This window comes from Lagenorhynchus albirostris, chromosome 8 (assembly GCF_949774975.1).
Source record: "Lagenorhynchus albirostris chromosome 8, mLagAlb1.1, whole genome shotgun sequence".
Taxonomy (NCBI): domain Eukaryota; kingdom Metazoa; phylum Chordata; class Mammalia; order Artiodactyla; family Delphinidae; genus Lagenorhynchus; species Lagenorhynchus albirostris.
In genome coordinates this window covers 36,418,474-36,440,853 of record NC_083102.1, presented here as the reverse complement: position 1 = coordinate 36,440,853, position 22,380 = coordinate 36,418,474, and the positions used below count along the sequence as shown (strand labels likewise).

At 42.4% G+C, this 22,380-nt stretch overlaps 1 protein-coding gene across 1 annotated transcript; it reads left to right on the top strand.

Annotated features, from left to right (window-relative positions):
- Positions 1-311: 311 nt before the first annotated feature.
- On the top strand, positions 312-11,153 carry LSMEM1 (leucine rich single-pass membrane protein 1). Its single transcript, XM_060156827.1, has 4 exons — positions 312-449; positions 4,542-4,673; positions 7,024-7,152; positions 10,885-11,153. Exons 2-4 carry the CDS (start codon positions 4,547-4,549, stop codon positions 11,013-11,015), a joined length of 387 nt encoding a protein of 128 aa, XP_060012810.1. The 5' UTR covers positions 312-449; positions 4,542-4,546; the 3' UTR covers positions 11,016-11,153.
- Positions 11,154-22,380: the final 11,227 nt, after the last annotated feature.

Here is a 22,380-nt window from a genome sequence, read left to right as displayed (position 1 = left end):
GTCCTGTGCAAGTTAGTTGTCAGAGTGGCAGCTCCAGCCTGCTACCCGATATTTATATATGAGAGCCCCTCCTGGCAGAAGTGCAGGAACTGTGTCAGTTTACACATCTGCCAAATAAGGACGTAAATCTCAGTCCAATCAGAACCTCATCAGTTACCATTTAAATCAAGGCATGGTGGTTTTTTTCTTTTTAAAGCATAGTCCCAGTACTATATTAACTAAAAACCTTAGGCACTGTGAAAAAGTCACTATTTGGAATCTTACACTGCTTGGCTAAGTTAACACTAAATATAGACCAGCAGTTTCATGCTGGGGTTTATGGGCCTTATAGGAGCACTGTGTGCTGAAGGGAGGCAAAGAAAGAGCTACAGAATTTCTAGAAAGTCATTATAGTTGCTTCTGAATAATTTGTTTTTCCTGGTAACCTAGCAGTCAAAGCTCACATTTTTGTAAGTAATTTGCATGCTATTACTCTACTGAGACTGAATTATGATTCTTGAGGCTGGGATGTTTTTTGTTGCATGTGCTCTGTGCTGTTTTTCTTTTTTTTAATTTTTAAATTTATTTTATCTTTGGCTGCATTGGATCTTCGTTGCTGTGCGCGGGCTTTTCTCTGGTTGTGGTGAGTGGGGGCTACTGTTCGTTGCCATGTACAGGCTTCTTATTGCGGTGGCTTCTCTTGTTGTGGAGCACGGGCTCTAGGTACACGGGCTTCAGTAGTTGCGGCACGCAGGCTCAGTAGTTGTGGCTTGCAGTCTCTAGAGCGCAAGCTCAGTAGTTGTGGCCCACAGGCTTAGTTGCTCCGTGGCATGTAGGATCTTCCAGGACCAGGGCTCGAACCCGTGTCCCCTGCATTGGCAGGCGGATTCTTAACCACTGCACCAGCAGGGAAGCCCTACTCTGTGCTTTTTTAACTTTTGATACAGATGATTTAGACTTGATTTTAAAAATTACTTCCTGGATGTGAAGAGGCATTGACTCTGAACTGGAATTATAGAACAAATTACCATGACTTGCTCAATAAAGCTTCCTATTAGCTTTGAATTAAATCCTATTATAACAATTTTTATTTTGTGGCAAGCAGTGTTGGTTTGAGTTATTTCTCTGGTTTGATACCAAGCACCTATGGTAAAAAGTAAAGAGCAAAGCAAATTTTCATAGACAATGATATTGGTCAGAATATTTATTAGTAGGTAGTCAAAGAATTCTTAAATGACAAAAAGAATCAGCTGTTAGCATTGATCTAAACTGGAGGAAAAGAAAATTACTTACATGTTTCAGCTCAAGGTATTAGAAAGGGTTCCATGAAAAGGATGCTACTTTGGTTGGTCAATCTTAATGAGCAAATTTGCACACCGCAGTCGAGGAGGGTCAAGTTAGTGCAATGCAGAATTTAGTAACACTCTGGCTGCTCCAGCACTGCTGGTTGTTCCCAGATGCTCTCATGTGGAGATGCAAAGATAGCAACAACTGGGTGTCAAACAGCTATGGGTCCTGGCTTGAGGGCCATGTGATCCTGTATCCATTTACTTACAGGGTCATTTGCAGGCTCTTGGCGTCCGTGAACCGCACTCAACTCAGTTTTTTCTAGTGGCTCTTTATTTTTCATTTGCATGTTGCATTTAATTAAAAATGCATCGAAATAGCATCTATTTACATTGTGACTTTACTCAAATGAAGAGATTTCCATTCAGAGCACTTCAGAGTTCACTCTAAGTTGTTATGTTAATGCTTCTGGGTTTGATGTCGCATTGAATCACCTTTTGAGTTAGCAAGGCCAGTAGTTTGGAGATTTTATTAGTCGTGCAGCTCTTAAGTCAGTTTTTGTAGCTATGATTTTCTAGCTAGTCCTCTACTTTGTAAACACTGATTCAAGCCTCAGTATGAGATTTAAGCAATAGTAATTACATCCCTAGAGGGGAAGCTAAGGCTCAAGAATGTCAAGTCAGAGATCCAAAAATGAACCATGTGTCAGCAACCAAGCCTAAAATAGATGCTGTGTCTGGAACGATGATCCTATGATGGGACACAACCTTTATGCCTCATCAGATATTAGTGTTTGGGATAATATATAAAGAGAGGATGAAATATAAAACATTTTTAAAACAATAGGAATCTGTGACCATGCATCAGTCAACACTTTTGGTTTTATCTGTGAAAGGATGAGATTTGATTGATCTCTAAGGCCCTTTGGTTCAATATGCTGTTACTTTTTTTTTTTGTCACTTAAAGTCATTCCCTTAGGAATGATCCATGAAGTACATTTGGAATTCAGTAATATCTATATCTAAAGTGCTTCGGTAGTATCTTACCTAAAATATTCAGGGAGTTAGGTGTTCTTGTTAATTAAAATTTCAGCATAACTGAAACACCCTTCTAGATTTTTACTTTGAAAAAAAATTTAACTAGTTCATGGCTTTTTGAGCTCACTGTTTTTCTTAGCTAGGGTTCTGGGGGAACTTTTTTCTTTTTTTACAAGTACTAGTAGGTTTTTAGTTATTACTGGGAAATTGTTCGGTCTTAATATTTTAGTGTGCAGTTTAATCTGTTTAGTAAATGGCTGATACTTTTTTTTTTTCAGATCTTCTATAGGTGTTCATCTTTTTTTTCCTGAATTTGGTTTCTCCTGACTCTAATCATATTTGCCTTCATTCTGTAGCTGGGCATTAAAGGAAAATTTTAAAATGTTATGAGGAAGTCAATAGTGTGTTGCCACATATAGGCAGACGTGAAGTTTTCTGCATTGCTTTTACTAAAGTCCAGATAGATATGACACGAGGATTCTTAACCTCAGTTTTATGTTAGTGTACTTATTATTAACTGCCTCAAATTCTTTTGGAAATAGTGAGATTTAAATCCTAAATAAAATATTTTAGGTGTTCCAACTTAACATGAATCACTGGCTTCTAAACTTGGCACTGGGCATTTGAAGAATAGGATTGGAGATTACCCTGTGGAGTGTTCAGTCAATTGGGGAAATCAAAGATGTAGGCAAATAAATGCGATAAAATAGAACAGATGTTCTGATAGAAGAATGTACAGTATCCAGCAAGGGCACAAGGAAAAGACGGGTTGATTCTTAATGGAGGTGAGGTTTGAGCTGAGTCTTGACAAAGGATTCGGGAAGGGTGTGGAGAAGAAAGGTAACACAAGGGAAGGGGCAGTAACTCTGAAGCGTGAGGCCTGCTTCCAGCCCAGCAACTAGCTAATGTATGATCTTGGGCATTTACCTTCTGAGCGTCCAATTTCTCATTTGTGGAAAGGATGGGGGCTAGATGAGAGCATGTCTAAAATCCTTTCCCGATCAAAAAATCCCACATCCATTATTAGACTCATTTTATGAAAAGAGATAACTGTGAAGAAGAAAGCTTTGATAGCAATCAGAATTAAGAAAGCTTTGATAGCAATCAGAATTTGTCTTCCTAGAACCTTCTTTTCACATAATTAAAAGGTCACAGGTTCTCTGTGCTAGAGAGACATCTTAAAATAGAACTTTTTAATCCATTCAGATTTTTTCAGTGTAGCTTGAACTTGTGCTATCATTAGAGAATGTTATCTTCAATGTAAACCACAATTTTAGAATTACTTATTACGTAAGTGACCGCACTCTAAGGAAACACAGAAGGAAGAGACCTGAGAGGTCCTGAAGTTTAGCCTCCAACAGCTGCAGTATTCATCTCCGTACTCAGTTTGCTAAGATTTTTGTCTTGAGGTCTCAGAGCCAGTCTGTAATGACTAAAGGATACCTTTAAGGTGGGGACTCCTATACCATATTGAGGGAGAATATAAAAAGTATAGTTTTGTATTAAAGCCTCATCAATTAGAATGGTTCACAGTAACATTTTCTTCTTCTTCTCAGAATTTTTATGGCCACAGGCTGCCTAGCTTAATTTTATCTTTTTATGTGTTTATACATCGTCTTCTTGCACAAGGGATTTGAGAAGTCTCGCCAGAATACGAACAGTGTAATAAAGAGAAACATTCAAAAATCAATTACAGGGCTTCCCTGGTGGTGCAGTGGTTGAGAGTCCACCTGCCGATGCAGGGGATGCGGGTTCGTGCCCCGGTCCGGGAAGATCCCACATGCCGCGGAGAGGCTGGGCCCGTGAGCCATGGCCGCTGGGCCTGCGCGTCTGGAGCCTGTGCTCCGCAACGGGAGAGGCCACAACAGTGAGAGACCCACATACTGCAAAAAAAAAAAAAAAAAAAAAAAAATCACAAAAAATTAAAAGAGGCCCAGGGTAAATATAGACAGAATTGAGAAATCTGAGCAGGAAGAAAGAGCAAGTGCAGATAAGCAGGGTATTAAAGCGTTAAAATTGGGACACACACTTGACTGAGCTTCCAGGCAAGCAAAGCAAAAAGAAGAGTTTCAATATTGCCCCCAAAAGGAACAGCTAAACTTTTCTAGCCCTTCATTTGGCAGTAGTATGTGTGGGTGGGTCTTCACATGCCAGCCCAACTTCCTGTGGGCTGTGATCCATTTGAAGGCCGGCTCCCCAGCCCCGCCTCTCGTGTTTAACAGCAGTGTTTTCTTCCAGGGACAATGAATCCTTCTTCCCAGGACACCGGCTCTGGCGGCATTCCTGAAGATAGAAAGCTTTATGTTGTGGATTCCATAAATGACTTAAACAAACTAAACCTCTGTCCTGCCGGATCGCAGCATCTGTTCCGTATGTGTGCCTTCCCAGGCTTGGCCGCCCGTCCGGGCTTCTTGGCCACCTAAAAATAGCGAATGCTGAGCTGGACCTGTGGTCGTGGGCTGGGGGCAGGGTGGGCATTAGGAAGCCTCCGCGTTAGAGATGCTGTTTAGTATTAGGCAATTTTTGCTTTTGTTCTCTGAATACTTGCCAGGCTGTGGGCTTTCTTGGCTGTTAAGCAAGATTTGAACTCTTGTCTTTAAAAGTTCTAAGAAGTTCCCTGTGGAGTTTCTCTCCCTGGAAAGCAGTGGAGGCTGCTGAGATGAGGCTTACTCATCCCTCTTGGCCGCTTTTGTGCCTTCTAGTGACCACAGCCAGGTCACCGAGGGTGCCCACTTTCCTAGAGAGGTCTTACTTCGTAGCAGATTGTTCCACACGTTTATCTAGTTTTTAAAAAAATCATTAAGATTTTGTTGGGCAAAAAAGTCAGCTTCATTTTTTTAGATTACAGATTGCCTCAATTAAAGCATTAGAAAGAGGAGGGGGGACACAAAATAAAAAGATGCTGAATACTAAATACTACATGTGTATCTTGTCCCCTAAATATTATAAATGAGTTCTATCAGGTTATTCTGAGCCCCATCTTTTCTAGCTTAAACGCTGACATTCCAACACAGGTGATAAATGCCCGCTTGCTGTTTGTTTCACATGCACTTGAAACTCTTACTGTCCCAATTTTATGTCCATTATTCCCCTTCTAAATCCTTTTTGTGTTAATTTTATTTATTTTTATTTATTATTATTTTTTGGCTGCATTGGGTCTTCGTTGCTGCACGTGGGCTTTCTCTAGTTGCAGCGAGCGGGGGCTCTTCATTGCAGTGCATGAGCTTCTCCTTGCAGTGGCTTCTCTTGTTGGGGATCATGGGCTCTAGGTGCGCGGGCTTCAGTAGTTGTGGCATGCAGGCTCAGTAGTTGTGGCTCACGGGCTCTAGAGTGCAGGCTCAGTAGTTGTGGTGCATGGGCTTAGTTGCTCCATGGCATGTGGGATCTTCCCGGACCAGGGCTCGAACCCGTGTCCCCTGCATTGGCAGACGGATTCTTAACCACTGCGCCACCAGGGAAGCCCCCTAAATCCTTTTTGAATTCTTGTTTTTCTCTTCATTTTAATTTGTTCAGGTTTTCACCTGTGTTTACTGCAGTCAGTCTCAATAAATGCAGGTGTTTGGGTGCCAGCTTATGCCGTGGCTATGATTAGGAAGGAAAAGCTCTGGAGGGTGTGACACAGGATGTCCCTATAAAGCACAGGACCTAAGCCCCCACCTCTCCATAATCAAGTAGCAGAGGGTGTGGGACTGATACAAAGTAGGAGGGATTACAGAAGGCAATTCAAGGATCTCCATTACCGCAAGTTTCTGTATTTCTTTTTCAATTTAATTTGGGTGTTATTAGGCAAACAGGCCTTACAAAACAGTGACCAAATGCAGACAATTCATGGTTTGGGTGAACCAAGCTGTTTTATAAGCATGGTTGCATTTCAGTTCAACGGTAAAACATTTAAGAGAACCTTGCTTCCAGAGCGTGTCCATCCTGGAAACAGCTTTTAGAAACCAAATCACATCAGGGTCATTTTGATGTTGTTGTTTAAATGGATATAAGCATAACTGGTTATTTTTAAATTTTTTTTAAAATTTATTTATTTTTTTTTTGCGGTATGCGGGCCTCTCACTGTTGTGGCCTCTCCCTTTGCGGAGCACAGGCTCCGGACGCGCAGGCTCAGCGGCCATGGCTCACAGGCCCAGCTGCTCCGCGGCATGTGGGATCTTCCCAGACCGGGGCACGAACCCGTGTCCCCTGCATCGGCAGGCGGACCCTCAACCGCTGTGCCACCAGGGAAGCCCATAACTGGTTATTTTTATAGGAAATAAAGTTTTCTGGGAGATATCTCAAGAGTGTTCAGCCTTTCACCCAGAGTAAGTGACCCACAGCCAGCTGTGTTTTATCCTTGGCTCACTTTGGGAAGAGGGCAATAGAGCCTCCAGCACTCTGAACCCTTAACTTCTTTATTCCCTGCCCACCACCCACCACCACCCTCCCCCAAGCAAAAGAAAAATCCAAGTCTGGCTACATCAGTGTTAACACGATCTTCAAAGAATTTTCCAAATAGGGGCTGAGGAGATCGCTTGACCTAACTTGTTCTTTGGATACTGATATAGAAGAAGGTGAAAAACTCTCAAAGAGCACCCGATCCAAAGACATTCCTCAAACATAAGTCTCTTTCCAGAGTGATCAGAGGGGAAATGGGCATATCCCTTACATCCCTCTCTCTCTCTCTCTCTTTTTTAATGCTGAGGAGTTTTTGTCTTTGTTGTTTGTTTCACATTAGCTCTAGAGGAGAAAATCCCGGACGTCGGCACTAACTCAGGAAATGGAAACCACAGTCTGTTTTTGGTGGGGCTGATCATCGTGCTGATTGTCAGCCTGGCACTGGTTTCCTTTGTGATATTTCTGATAGGTGAGTACCATCGACACACTTTTCATCACTGCTGTGCACTTACTTTGTAGCTGGTTGTTTAGCTTTGCTCCGGTAACGAGGCAGTGCTTCCTGGCAGTCAGTGCTGCCGCTGAAGGCTGAGGGGGCGTGAATGCCTAGGGTACCTTCTGCTCTGGGCCGGGTCGCTGGGGCACACATAAGCCCTCAGTGCCAGGAGTTCGCAAACATGGACATTAAATGTTTCTATAATGCTTTAATTTCTCATCTGGGGTCCCTAGCTGCCAATGGTAGGCAGCTTATTCTAGCTAACTCGGGGTTTTCTTCATCCAACACGTGGGTTCTCCATGAACTCAGGTCTATAATTTTCAGTCACAGTCAGGTTCACCCCCTCTTCCAGGTTCCCTGGCTTCCCTGAAATCCATTAGAAGCACTTAACTGGGCTTGTGCCAGGGCCCAGAGGCAGTGCTGGGATGGGAGGAGACTGCTCCTGTCTGACACCGCCCAGGCTGGCGTCCTGCCTGCCCTTGGCCTGGGCCCTGCGTGTCCGCCCTTGAGTGGTGACCCAGGCTTTCCCACACAGCCCCTTAGCCAAGAGATCCCCTGAGGTCTCGGTGCCACTCTCCTCTCTGCCTCAGGTCGGGGAGGGGTGCTGTCCGTCCTGAGGCACGTTGCCCTTTCAGGAAAGCCCACCAGCATCCTCCCTGAGCTGTCCCCTGCAGACCACCATCTGGGGTTACTTCAGTTCCCTCCCACCCCTCTTAAGAGTGGACGGAGCCTGAGAGAAGGAGTTACACTTCATACCCTTTTGCCTGGATCCACCACACTGTCATTTCTTCTGCCCTGCAGGCCTTGTAGCCTTCAGAACTCCTAAATGAGCGGTGGATCCCATGGCTCTGAAATGCCTCTATTTCAGATTCATTCAGGATCAGTGGAGGTAGCAGTGGTGGTGATGGGAAGTGGGCAGAGGGCATGACTCTTACTTACAGCTTCTAACCCCTTTTCCTCCCCAAAACTTCGTCTCCCTTCCAGCTTAAAGGTCTTTTCCTGGTATAGGTTTCAGAGCTGGCGCGAAGCAGTGATGTTTAATTGCTTCTTTGTCACCCTGCTGATGCCCTTTTGCACTTAGAAGCTACAGTGTGAACTCTCCTTACAATAGTGGTGCCCTTGCATGTGATTATTCTTTGGAGGAGGGTTGGCCCCGAACCTGCAGGAAAGAGCGCACGGAATTACCCTTCTGAAATGTTATACCACATAAGTTGATGCTCCAAATATCATCCTGCCTCACCTGCCCGGGAAATGACTAAGTTAAACTATTGAGAAATTTTAGGTATGCCTACCGACTTGGAAGCACCCCAAAGGGACTGCTGTTTTTTGTGGGAAAATAGGTAGTAAGATTTAGGGCAATGATAATTAAAAATGTTATGTATTGGGTGCCCACTCTGTCCCAGGCACTGTGCTAAGCATTTATGTCTGTTTGCTCACCACCTCATAACAACTCTGTGGTGTGGGACCTATTGTTATTTTGGTTTTATCAATGCTGAAACTGAAGCTTAGAGAGATTAATTAATATGCCCAAGGCCAACAGACAATGGTGCCTAATCAGGGCTCAGAGACACCCCTGCCTGACATCAAAGACTATTCACTTTATCACCATATTACACCCCATTGTATGAATAAGATTTATTTTATGTTTGCTTCTAGTGTTTTATATTGAGGGCAAAGTCATATCAAGAAACAGAAAGAAGGGACTTCCCTGGCGGTCCAGTGGTTAAGACTTTGCCTTCCAATGGAGGGCGTGTGGGTTTGATCCCGGGGAGCTAAGATCCCACGTCTTGCCGCCAAAAAACCAAAACATAAACAGAAGCAATATTGTAATAAATTCAATAAAGACTTAAAAAAAAAAATGGTCCACATCAAAAAAATCTTAGAAAAAAATAAAGAAAATGTGAATAAAGAAGAGTGTCTTTTTATTGGACAATTACTCTTTGCCAGACACATTAAATTCATTATCTTAAGTCCTTACTCTACCCTTCAAGGTAGTGTCTAATATTTCTATTTTACTGATGAAAGACTAAGGCCCAGAGAGTTTAACTCTCCACATTTATCCAGCTAGTCAGAAGCAGAACTGGGATTCATATCCTGAGCTGTCTGCCTGCAGACGTCACTGGCCCTCCACTGCTTGTGTTGAAGTAATAATAAAGGCTTCCTGTGGTTTTCAGATAAACCTTAACCCAACCTAAGACCAGAGTTGGCACAGGCAGCTATAAATGAACTTGGCCTGTGCTCATCTTTAACAAGGAAACCTTTTTGCTGTCAGTGGGGTTCAGTGCAAATTTGTGTCATTTTAACTGAAGTGTAAGAACTTATATTCTTTATAACCCTGACATTTTTATGCAAGAGAAATAAGGCTATTTTATACTGATTACCTTGAATGAACTGTTGGACCTTGTGTTTTTGTCACAATCTCTGTCCTAAAGAGCAATAACAGACAGCAAGGATAGGTTACCGTGGGTGCCTACCTGCCTCTGTAGCAGTTTCCAGTGGCCAAGCAATGTAGATATGTGGGATGTGATTAAGTACTGCCTTAATTTAAAAAAGGGTTCTATGGTCAAATGAGTTTGAGAATTGCTGGGTTAGTAATACTTAAGGTATTTTATTTTACTTCTTGTGAATTTCCAAAAGGCAGGTCAGGCATGATTTTTCTCTAATGTTTTTGCAGATAGAAACCTTTTTCTCTTTTGGAATTTAACTTGGAACCACTGTATTGTGGAACAGCCTTAGTCCACTATGGCTGCTACTTCCTTCTGTGTTTGACTAACGTAGAAGGTTCGCAAGAGGGGAAGTATGTCACATGCTCTGGATTTATTTGTTTCACACTTTTCTCCAGAAGCAAGTGGTATCTCTGCCTGGCTCTGCATCAAAGCTCAATTAAAACCTTTCTGTCATGTCTTGGACCATAATTCATCCAACGTAATTTTTCAGATATGGGGGAAAGGCAGCTTCTGGGCAACAGTTTGTCCCAAGCCTGGAAGGTGAGGCTCTAACACTTTCCCACGTTAGTTTTTGGCTAAACCCAGTAGCAAGTTACCACCATCATTAGTTCCTGAAAGATATCTCAGAAAAAACTTGCCTGCAATGGAAATGATAAGGTGCTCACATGTTAGATACTGATTTTGTGCTGCTTTTCTTGGACATTTTAACTCATAAACAGACCTCAGAGTATTCCATTCCCTGACCTACTCAGTAACCAGGGGTTCTATTTATTTTGGAAATATGGACTCTCTGCTCTCAGGGTGGTCTGAGGGGAATTATTATACATTCATTATGGGCTGGTAATTTAGAGCCAGGAGAGCTGTGTATATCAAAGTAGTTTGGAACCCAAAATATCCCACCTCCCACATGTGGAGTGAAAAACCTTTTCTGAGAATGGGTCTCAAAATGAGACAACATAACAGTCACTTCTGTGGGGATAGTCAGACGCTGGTGGTTTCCTTTGGTTGCTCACAGCAAAGTCTTTCTTAGCGAAAATCTGTGTGGAGTCTGCAAAAGGTAGCCAAGTCTTTCACCAAGAAGTCGTAAAAAGAATTCACTTGATAGGTAACTTCAGTCTTCCATCAATTTCTCTTCTGGGCTTCTGGGCTGCGTGGGATACTGGAGGAGGGGATTTGCCAAGAGGGCCTCTCAGCTCTCAAGCCGAGTCCCGATGGAACACACTGGAAACCAGTGTAACACTGTCTGTTTTTCATTTTAAAGTTCAAACTGGCAACAAGATGGAAGATGTGTCAAGAAGACTAGCAGCTGAGGGAAGGGACATAGATGATCTTAAGAAAATCAACAGCATCATTGTAAAGCGACTCAACCAACTGGACTCTGAACAGAACTAAAGGAATGATCTTCCAAGAGCAACTGCTAACACCTGAGCTTCTCGCTGTCCTGGGAGGGTACAGGGTTAAGAACCGACCAAGGGCATATCTGTAGGCAACAAAAGGCCAACTTTCCACTACAGGGATGGGAGCAGCTCCAAGGCAGCTCCCAAGCAGAAGGGGGCTGATTTTGTGGTAGGGTGGTAGGGATGGGAGCAGCTCCAAGGCCAGAAGGGGGCTGATTTTGTGGTAGAGTCCTTCAGCTTTCATGGGGTTGAAGGTGGCTAGCGTGGAAGAGAACCAACAGGAAACAAGAATGGGAATTTGGCTCTGTATGTACAGCTTCTTTTACGAAAGGAGCTTTGGCACCAGAATAAGTTCACTGTGGCCAGTAAATTTCATGGCACCTCGTGTAACTTTATGAACTCCCTCGAAAGCCTAAGGCATTCACTGAATTATTTGTGTTCAAGGGAATCAGGTGATAACTCTTTGCAATAAAATAGATTCTGCTCAGGTGATTACACTTTGACTCATTTCTCCAGGGACAGGGATGTGGGCGGCCTCCAAGCTAGTTGCCTACTGGTACTTGCTAATAGTAGTTATGTGCCTATGGTAGGGTGGGGTCAAAAGAGAGAGCCCTATTTATTCAACTAATGTTTATTGAGCTGCTGCTTTGTACAAGCCACCATACTCCAGAGAAGCTTACATTCAAGTGAGGAACAAAGGAGATGTATAGTTATGTGTAGATATATAAGCTTTTTGACTTTGTTTCTAATGGGAAAAAAATCCTTCAGTACGCTGCTGATTAATTGTGAGGAAATCTGATAGGTTTGTAGCCTTTATTAAACTACAGTGGGAAACCATATATTTGGAATATTTGGAACCTGCCTTGTTTTAGCACAAAAGGTAAGGCACAGAATTTATGAAATTGGATATGTTGTGATATAAATCAGCTTTAAAAGCATGAGTCTTAGAAAATCTTGTATTTAATATAAATATATTGTGTAAGTCTGTTGTGTGAAGTCTATTGCAATTCTATCGTTTTGGGTTCATCAGAAACATCTGGGTTTATTCTAAAGTTAGACACATACATAAACACACATTTTGTAACACTAAATAGTTAATGAAATAAACACAAGACATTTCACCTATCCATTTTTGCACTCAAAAACATTTGTACTGCATACTTAATTTTTAAAAATTGATATCATGCAGAATATTTAAAAAATCTGATTTGTATTTGTTGGAAAATTCTTATTGACCTGTTGATGGGGTGTGGCAAAATAATTTATCAGGATTTGCTATAACATTGTTTTACAAACTACAGATGAGCTGATGCAACAACTCTTTTTAAAAATACCCATTTCTTTCTTTGAACCCATTTGGTCTTGTTATGCCTTTTTTTTCTCTCCCCTACACAGTGGATATTTTGTGCTCAGTAATAAATGATCTTTATTCCAAGGAATTTATGATTTTTATAACATGAAGTAGTGTAGTGTCTGATAAATCATTTCATCCATCTTTTTGCATCCATCTTGTTGGATCTGCACTGTCCTGCCTGTATGGCATCGATGGAGCCATGGTCACATACACAGCCTGGGGAACTCCAGGCATTACAGCTCCTGGTATTTGGGTTCACAGATTCGCAACTTCTATTGATCCTGTTTTAAAATATTGGCTGGCTACATGTAGCCTTTTTTTTTTTTAACACAGGGATTTAAATTTGTTATTAAAGCTATTATTGGAACAACTGGAATAATCTGAATAGGGTCTGTAGACCCTATTATATCAATGTTAATTGCCTGATTTTACTAATAGTATCATGGTTATCATGAGACAGTTCTTGGTTTTAGGAAACACACATGGAAGCATTTAAGGATAAAGGGACATCATGTCTTCAATTCCAAAATGGTTCAGAAAAATAAAAGTGTGTGTGTGTGTGAATAGATAACTAATAAGAACCTGCTGTATAAAAAATAAAATAAAATTCAAAAAAAATTTATGTGTGTATAAAGCCACTATGGTAAATGTTAACATTTGGAGAATTTTTGTTTAATAAAATCATCCATTTTTTTCTTTCCTTTTTCTTAAAAAACAGCTTTGAGATATAATTGACATATAAAAACTGTATATATTTAAGGTGTATAACAGTGTTTTGATCTATGCATACATTGTTAAATGATCACCATAATTAAGCTAATTAACATATTCATCACCTCTACATAGTTACTATTTGTATGAATTTGTGTGTGTTGTGTGTATGGAAAGATCTAAGATCTATACTCAGTAAATTTCAAGTGTACAATACAGTATAGTTAAACTATCGTCACCATTCTGGACATTAGGTCTTGAGAATTTATTCATCTTGCATAGCTGAACCTTCATACCGTTTGGTTACATGTAGTCTCACTGCAGTCAAATATGGTGATTGAGACATGGGCTGGGGAACCCAACTGTCTGGTTCGAATCCTGGTGCCACCATTTACTGTGGCTTTGGGGAAATTAACCTCTTTCCTCCTTTATCAGTAAAATTAGATCATTATAAAATGTTTTTTAGTATTGTAAGGCTTAAAAGAGTTGATAAATGACTTATACTGTGTCAGAAACAAAGTACTCAATAAATGCTAGTTATTGTAATTATTAATGTTAAAAGTAGTAGGTGTTGTATAAGGGAAATAACCCACTAAATTTAACATCTACTGATGGGGACTTAGGGCCAAATGTTTTTCTGCTGCACTTAAGACCATAGCATCCTGATCTGATCCGACCAGGGATGGTGGGGTAAGAGCTTTTGGCAAAACAACGTATTAAGCTAATTTACAAGAGCTGATCAATATAAGCAGGAGGGTTTGTGGTTTTCCAAACGATCTAGCCTGAAGAACATATCAATCCACATTTGCTTCTCTGAGGTCTGTCCTAGACCAAAGCACAACGCGCAGTGGCAGGAGGGAGCCGGGACAGTAATGTGAGGCAAAGGAGTAGAAAAAGAAAGAAGGGACTGCTGAACTGAGACATGTCCTGATAGGGAAAGAAAAGAAAGTTTTGCGTCTTTCTTTGGACTTTGTACATGTTCACAAGAGGCTCAGAGAGAGGTGATTTTTTTCTGGCAATGGGCTCTGTCTGCATGCCCTTCCTGGTGTTGCCGTGATAGAAGGATTATCCGCGTCTTCTGACCCCAGGAACAAAGCCATGCACTTTTCAGTCCACCATGATGACCCTGGGAGAGCCTTCCTACAGCTCCTCAAATTGTTCTGATTGGCAACCACCTGCAGGTGAGCCGGCCCCAGGCCCGCCCACCACACTCTGCTGTGACACCTGGAGGCCATTGGGGTGTGGAACAACCCGGAAGGAGGAGGCTTCAGCTTCCCAGTGTGGCTGCCCGGCCACAGATTAGGGAATACGGGGTACTTCTCTCTCCTGCAAAGACCAGGGTCATCTGGCCAGGACTCTGCCAGTGGACACCAATCTCCAAAGCAAGGCTCTTAGGTAAGAACAAGAAAACCAGGAGGGTTAAAAATAACACAATTGAGGGGCTTCCCTGGCTGGCCGGTGGTTAAGAGTCTGCACTTCCAATGCAGTGGGGGCGGGTTTGATCCCTGGTCAGGGAACTAGGATCCCACATGCCGGGGGGCCGGAAAAAAAAGAAAAACACAATTGCTTTCTTTTTTTTTTCTAACAGCAGTCTGTGGTGGAAAAGAGAAAAATTTTGGTGTGCGTGACATTTGGACTGAGGTGTCTTGGGAAATATTGCACAAACCATTGTGTTATAATCCATTTTTATTGCTTAGAAAGAGAATTTTAATGGAAACAAGGTCTCTCTGAGTCATGGTGTATAAAATAATTTTATTCCCGCTTAAAATAATGACCCCATTTAAATTCAGTAGAGGATGGCCAAAAGAAACATCATAAGAAAAGACTGGTAATCTATCCCCTCTGTGAATGAGTTTGCTCAGAAGAAGCTGTGAAAAAGCATTAGGACTATGAGCTATCTTTCCACAGAATCAGGAAGTGTATTTTTTTTTAAAAAAGAGGAAATTAAACATATTCTTATTGGAACCCATGTGTGTACTTATTCTCATTTGGTAAAGATAAAAACTTCTCAGTAAATTTTTTTATAGGCAAAACCTTACTGAAATACAATTCTGCTTTTCACGATGATGAAAAGGATTAAAAAAAAACAATGACAAGCAATTTAGAACAAACTTAATTCCCTGTAACAAGCAGGTGTTGAGCGTATATGTGGTGCCCGCCTGTGTGGGCTGATGGTACAGAGGATTCAAGAGGAGGCTAGTTGGTCGTGCAAATAAGACACGTAAGAAGCCAGTAATGACCTGTAATAGTGAACAGGAGAAAGCAGCTGTCCAAGGGTCAGCTGGGAGGCTTAGGAAGACCCAGGTTCTTGGATCCTATTCTCAGATATTCTGACTTAGCAGGCAGGGCGGGTGGGATTGAGAATTCATGATCTTAAAAAGCTGCTGTGATGAGTCTGATGCTCAGTTTGGTTGAGTGGCTGGACAAATGATGTATTCGGAGTAAACTTGTGTTTGGATTCTGGTTCTGTGCACAAGTTACAGTGAGGCCCTCACCTCTTGCCTCTTTCTTTTTTTAAAAATTTCTTTGTTTTGGGCTGCAATGGGTCTTCGTTGCTGCATGCTGGCTTTCTCTGGTTGCCGTGAGCCGGGACTACTCTTTGTTGAGGTGCACAGGCTTCTCATTGTGGTGGCTTCTCTTGTTGCGGAGCACGGGCTCTAGGTGCACGGGCTTCAGTAGTTATGGTGTGCGGGCTCAGTAGTTGTGGCTCACGGGCTTCTCTTTGTGGTGGCTTCTCTGTTGCGGAGCAGGGGCTCTAGGCGCGCGGGCTTGGTAGTTGTGGCTCGCGGGCTCTAGAGCGCAGGCTCAGTAGTTGTGGCACACAGGCTTAGTTGCTCCGCGGCATGTGGGATCTTCCTGGACCAGGGCTCGAACCCGTGTCCCTTGCACTGGTGGGCGGATTCTCAACCACTGCGCCACCAGGGAAGTCCCTTGACTTTGTTTCTTAACCTTCCTGACTTTTGGGAGTTTCGTCTGTATAGTGGGAGGGTGTTGCTGCTGGTGAGAACAGCGAAGTTGACAGAAAGTCTTTCAGGCTCTGTGCTGTTTATAAGCGGCTCATAAATTGTATGTTAAAGAGGGGGCCCAATTGTGCATGTTATTTTTAATCCTCAGGGAATCCCTTAATCTCTTGTCAAAGGAACCATAAAAGTCTTCAGAAGAACCCTCCACTTCCTCCCTCATCTGTCTGTTTTCTTTCCTCCCCCTTCTCATCTGTGCTTGGTTGAGGATCCAGTTTAGGGGGCTGTTCAATTTGACTGAAGAGCTGGTTGAGGGCCGTTCTGAGAGCAGAAGGTGTCAGTGAGAACCTGGGAATGCTGAAGGGCGAGGAACCTAGGGAGAAGCCAGACAGAGGGATCTGCTCCACTTCCTGCCCCAGGAGAGCAGAGAAGAATTATTGCCATAGGAGCTTTGTGGCGCCATGACCTAGGGGCTTCCTGGGAATGTGAGACACGCAGGCCTGGCCAGGCTGGTAGCCTGCCCAGCAGTTTGTCTTTTCACATGTTGGAAAAATTGTGATCAATCTTGATCTCAAGACACAAATGATTCAGATTTCCGTTTTGTTTTGTTTTTAAGAAAATTAATGCTGTTCAGTGTCCTACCTGTGAGTGGCCTGGTGGCACCTTAGAGTCCCCCCTGCCCTGGCCCCAATTGTCAGGATCTGCCTCCTGGTCATTTGGAATGGGAACCTCCTGTCTTGGATATTTTCATCTGAAGACATTTTATAGGTCCTTTGACAGAATTTTGACATTCCCTGGACATTGAGAATCATGTCTGGGAATGGTCGCCCTCCTCTTTGATATAACAGTTATAAATGACTCAGAGTTGGTGGGATAAAAAAAAAATCAATACCCAAATATTCAATAATCACCTGAAACCAATGACAGTTTTGGGCCATGAAGTGAGGCAAATAATTAGTTCAATCCTCAGCACCTGAGGAGGAGCAAAATCAACAGTTGAAACAGGGACTAGGCCAGGTGCAACTCTTCAAACTGCAAGGATTAGAAACCTGTCTTCAATTTAGGTGCATTTTCTGTCTTTGCAAGAGTTCAGTTGGACACAACTTGTGTTACCCCTGAATTTCTCACCACCTAAGAGAAATCAGACTGCCCCTAGAGGAAGGCACGTTATTGGTCAAAAAGAAATCAAAGAAACTGTTAATTTTGTTTCATTTCTTCTTTCTCTCTTTTTTTGCCTTCAAGGCTGGTCTTGCCAATAAAATACATAGGGATTTTTCTGTAGACATTTGCTTTTAGACCAGGAATGTGAGAAGTAGGATGTGAGGGTAAATAAGGGCAGAGAAAGCAGCCCTGGAGTGAAGTATAGATCCCACCTGTCAAGCTGTGGCGTTTTAAGTCTTCCCGGATAAAGGCAGATGAGCTCTGTCCCGCGTCATGTACGTGAAGAACGAATGGGCTGTAGAAAGGAAGTCATGATCCTAATTTCTCGTGGTTTCTTGGCCTCCTCTGACTCTCACATCCCCTTTCAAATTATGAAACATGATTCATTCTTCATGCATGAATCCTCAGAGAAATGGATTGTAACAGCTTGTTCCATGAGGAACATCCTTCCTGAATGTGGAATACTGCTGCCGCAGAGCATTTATTGCCTGATGAACAAATGGGGCGGGTCAAACAATTGAAAAACCAATTAATAATCTAATTATGGCCTCTCAAATGCTAAAAATGTCTCATGTTCCATGTCCCAAAGTGGTTTTAAATATTGCCACAAATAGACTAAATTAGAATTCTACCCACGTCCTTCTCCCTCCCCCCAATTTAGCAAATTTCTTTAATATTGATGAGTTGGGGTCAGCTTCTGAATTACTATAAATCCATTCAGGGGCTCAAACAGTTTCTTACAGGCTCAGAAAACACAATGATGGAAAAGACATTAGGTAGCCTTTGAGGTACATTCCCTGACCTATGTTTAACCTTCATTTAGTACAGATGGGAGAAAACCCAGGTTCTTTCCATATTACTTGTAGAAGTCACAAAGGAATCATTCATAATTTTTTCCCCAATGGACACAATGCAATCCTTTGAGCCTAGAACTTCATGTGAACCTCTCAGATTTTGCCTTGTCATTGTGTACCTGTGTTGTACCCTTTGCATGATGTTCTCATCTGGGCATCCTCGGGCTATAGTGATGGCTCAGTAATGGGAATTTGTGTAATTAATCTAGGACGGGTTTCCATGCTGCCTGCGTTGCCTCTGACTTGCAATAGAGCCAAGTGCTGCTCACTAATAAAAGGAGAGACACCTGGTGGCAGTTGGTTATTTCAGAGGAAGGAGGTCAATTTGAAAGGAAGAAAGAAGGCAGGAGTTAAAATATAGTGTGTGATGCTGGAGGGAGAGTGAATGGTTGCATCAGACATAGGACGGCTGGGGGGCTACATGTGGGAGAAATGGCCACCAGGCTAGGAGGCCACCTTGATGGTGGTGAAGACCATGGGCTTTGGAGTCGAAGGACCTGCCTTTGAATCTGGCTCTGTTGCTCACAAGCTGTGTGACCCTGGCTAAGTTACTTACCTTTTCTGAGCCTTGGTCACCTCATCTGTAAAATGGGAATAATACCTGCCTCACAGTGTTGCTGCAAAACACCTGGTGTTTGGTAAGCTCTTGATTAATGAGAGTGGCTATTACTTCCCTTGTTCACATAAAGAAGGTGAGAGCAGGGTTTGAGGTGAGGGAGAGGTTTTCTGCTGGCTCTAGTGAAGGGCTGATAGTTCTTTAGAATCTGGAAAAATTCCCTGGAAGGGGCCTCTCTGATCCTACTTTTAGGAAGGTCCACAGAAGGTAACTTATTGTCAGGCCTCTGTTGGGAAGTATCTTCCCATGAAGCAATAGGAATTTATTAATTTCCAATGTCTTTTCACCATGCAGACATGCTGCCCTAATGGAGCTTACCCCTAAGTGGGGAGACAAGATCACCAGACAGAGGCAAAACAAGAAATAAGGCATGGTTAAGTTCCCAATTTTGTGATCCAGAGAATAAGATCTGGAACAGTTCAGGGTAGGGAAGGCATCTTCCTGAGCTGACAATAGGCTGGCCATCTATCCTGGGAAAGTCTTCATTCCCTGGCAAGCTGGGATGGCTGATTATTCTACCTTCAGAGAGAATATTGATGCCGCCAGAAGGGTTCCTCTGGATGGCTACCTTCTCTCTCTGCAGACTTACCTACAACTTCACCCCAGCCATGGCTTTTCCTCAAGAATCAGATCAAGGTGAACTGACTTCTGTCCTTGATCCCAATCTCTTTTCCTTATCAGGGACCATGTTCTATTTAGTCAGTCTGATCCTTTCCACTAGCTCCTTTTCCTATAGATACCCATTTAAGTCTCTCCTATCCTTGTAAATCCTTCTCCAATTACCCCCAATGGCCACTATCTTTTTTTCTTACTTTCCTTGTCTAGACTTCTCAAAAATGGTAGGCTGCACTCATTGTCTCTTACTGTTTAACTTCCCATCCATTCCTCAGAGATGTGACATTCACCCCTACCTGTCTACTGAAACTGTCCTTGCTAAGGTTATAACTGATGACCTCATTGCCAGATCCAATGACTATTTTTCAAACGTGTTGTTAATGGATCTTTATGTTGCATTTGACATTGTTGATCATTGCCTTCATGAAACTCCTTAGACCCTTGACCTCTGGGTCAGCACTCTCCTGGTTTTCCTTGGATGCTTCTAGGGTTTCTATTCTATTTCCTCCTAGGGCCCCTCTTGCTCTACCTGCCTCTTCAATGTTGCTGTTCCTGCTCTTCTCTCTCTACACACTATTTCTGGGTTAGTTCATTTTATGGTTTCAAATGCCATTTTTATTTATAGATGACTTCTACATCTATTTCTTCAATCCAGATCTTTCCACTGTGCTTCAGATATAGAAGAAATTGCCTGCTCAGTATCTGGACCTAGATAAACTCAACATGTCCAACACAAAACAGATTGCCTTTCCTCATGAAAATTTCTCCTCTTCTTGTATCTCTTTGCTTAGTTGGGGGCATCACCAACTGCCCAATTACCCAAGCCAGAAACCTGGGGGATCACCTTTGACTTCTCTCTTTTCCTTACTTACCATTTGTGGTTAGTCATCAAGGATTTTTTATTTGACCTTCTAAATCATTTCTCAAATCCATCCCTTCCTCCCTATCCCTCCGACCTGTGCCCAACTTAAGGTCATCATTGCCCTTTGTCCGAATGATCACAGTATCCTCCTAACTGGCCTCTCAGACTCAATGTTTATTTCTTTCAAGTCTTCACTCTGCAAAGTCATTAGAATAATCTTTCTAAAAATATAAATCCATATTCTCCCCGGTGAAAAATCTTTAATAGTTCCCAAATCCTGCTTTGTGGGTCCTTACAGCATGTCGTTTCCACTGCAATGCCTTTGTTCATAGAGTCCCTTCTGTCTGGGGGACCTTTTCTAATCCCTCCATCTCAACACCTCTTCTTCAGATATCGAGGCTTCTCAGACATAGTCTCTAAAACATTTTTGGATTTATCACCTCAAGGAGACCTACCCTAATATTTTCAGGCACCAGAAAGACTTAGAGTCGGGTATACTGGATTAGTATCTTAGGTCTACTTCCTGATAGTTGCATGGCCTTGGGAAGGAAACTTAACCTCTCTCCACCTTAGTTCTCTCCTCTATACAGGTGAGAATGATAATCATCAACCCCATGGTGTGTTTGAAGGGAGATGACATGTTCTTGAAGTACTTAGCACAGGTCTTGGCTCATAGTTTTACCCTGGACTCTAGCCACCATGGCAGTAGAAACCATGTCTTTTTTTTCTTTAACCAGTTAAGGCAAAAAAGGGACATTATTGGCTCACAGAACCTGGGTCTCAGGGACAATTGAGACTAGGAACTCAAAAGCCATCAGAACCATCCCACTCCCCTCTCGGTCCTCTTCTTCCGTGTGTCGGTTTTATTCTTTTTAATTTTTTTTATTCTCCTGCGGATCGATCCTTCCAGGTATTGGAACTATGACACCAGCAACTCCTGCCTTAATGTGAAACCGTGTCTATCTTATTCACCCTTGAATCCTCAGTGCCTGATGGTGTCTGGCAACAGAAGGAGACTTTTTAAATAAAAGAATAAAGAAATTGTAGCTATTAGGAATGTTTTTATGTACATGTATCTGTCCTACAATTTTCTGCTTATTCGTAATGTTTTGGGATAAGAAATCTATAATTCTCCTAGGCCTTGAAGGGTCACTCTCCTATTTAATAGTGTAGCTCTTTACTCAGCACATTCATTCTGCAAGAAGAAAGGTGATTTAATATGGAAAGATTAGAGATGTCAGTTGACCCAAGAAGGACTTTGTTAACATGTAGTGACCTCTCTGGAGGAACTCATTGCTTAGTGGACTCTGACCAGGCAGCTTTTGCTGTTAAGGCACATCCTCTTTAAACATGTGTCTGCTGTCCTGGGGCAGGATGACTGGGGGAAGCTCAGTCAACAGGGAAGACAGGAAGGGGATCTTGCAGAGAATGGAGGTGAATGGATTGTCCTTGTTCTTGCTTTAGTCTCTCTCCAGATTTGTCTGTTGTTTCAGAGGTGGGGAAAAAAAGACCTTTTGCTAATAGTGGTGAAGTTATTTACAATCTGAGTGTATTGAAGGATCAACTATATAATTTGTGGGGTCTGGTGCAAATTGGAAATGCAGGCCCCTTGTTTGTAGATTACTAAGAATTTCAAGATGGCAACAGTAGAGCATTAAACCAAGCCCAGGGTCCTGTGCAAATGTATGAGGTGACCACCCATGAAACTGCCCAGGTTTAGAGGCTGTAACAGTGTTGGCAGATAAGAAAGTTGGTGTGTTCCTGGCATTTTCTACTGTGTTCAGCTCAATTCCTGACCCATGAAGTTTAGAAAAAGAAATACCCAGCCAGCAAGTCCTCTCTCCTTCATAAAGCTAGGCTGTGTTCCCTATGATTCACACTCTTTGTTTGTTTGTTTTCTTGCCCCAAACCCTCAAAGTCCTTGTATTATGGGTTTTGCAGGTTTAATTCTTTTGTCCTCATGCCCTTGTTCTGCTCTCATCCTTTCTATTAAGAATTTGTGTACTGTTTTTATTATTAGATTTCATCTGTGCATCTTTCCTTCTTTGTCTTTGCTGTCTTTAAACCAGATTTTCCATCTTTAATTCATTTAGATTGTTTTAGAATATCTACCCTTCTCTGGTCACTTTTAGTTTTCTTTGGATTCCTTCCTATTTTCACTTGGTCTTCAGCAAATAAAGTGGATGTGTAGGCAGTGCTAGGCTGCCTTATCTCAGGAGACCCAGCT

Coding starts and splice junctions, on each gene's coding strand:
- LSMEM1 (XM_060156827.1), top strand. CDS start 4,547: ATGAATCCTTCTTCCCAGGACACCGGCTCTGGCGGCATTCCTGAAGAT. Junction 4,674..7,023: donor CGGATCGCAGCATCTGTTCC/GTATGTGTGCCT, acceptor GTTTCACATTAG/CTCTAGAGGAGAAAATCCCG. Junction 7,153..10,884: donor CTTTGTGATATTTCTGATAG/GTGAGTACCATC, acceptor TTCATTTTAAAG/TTCAAACTGGCAACAAGATG.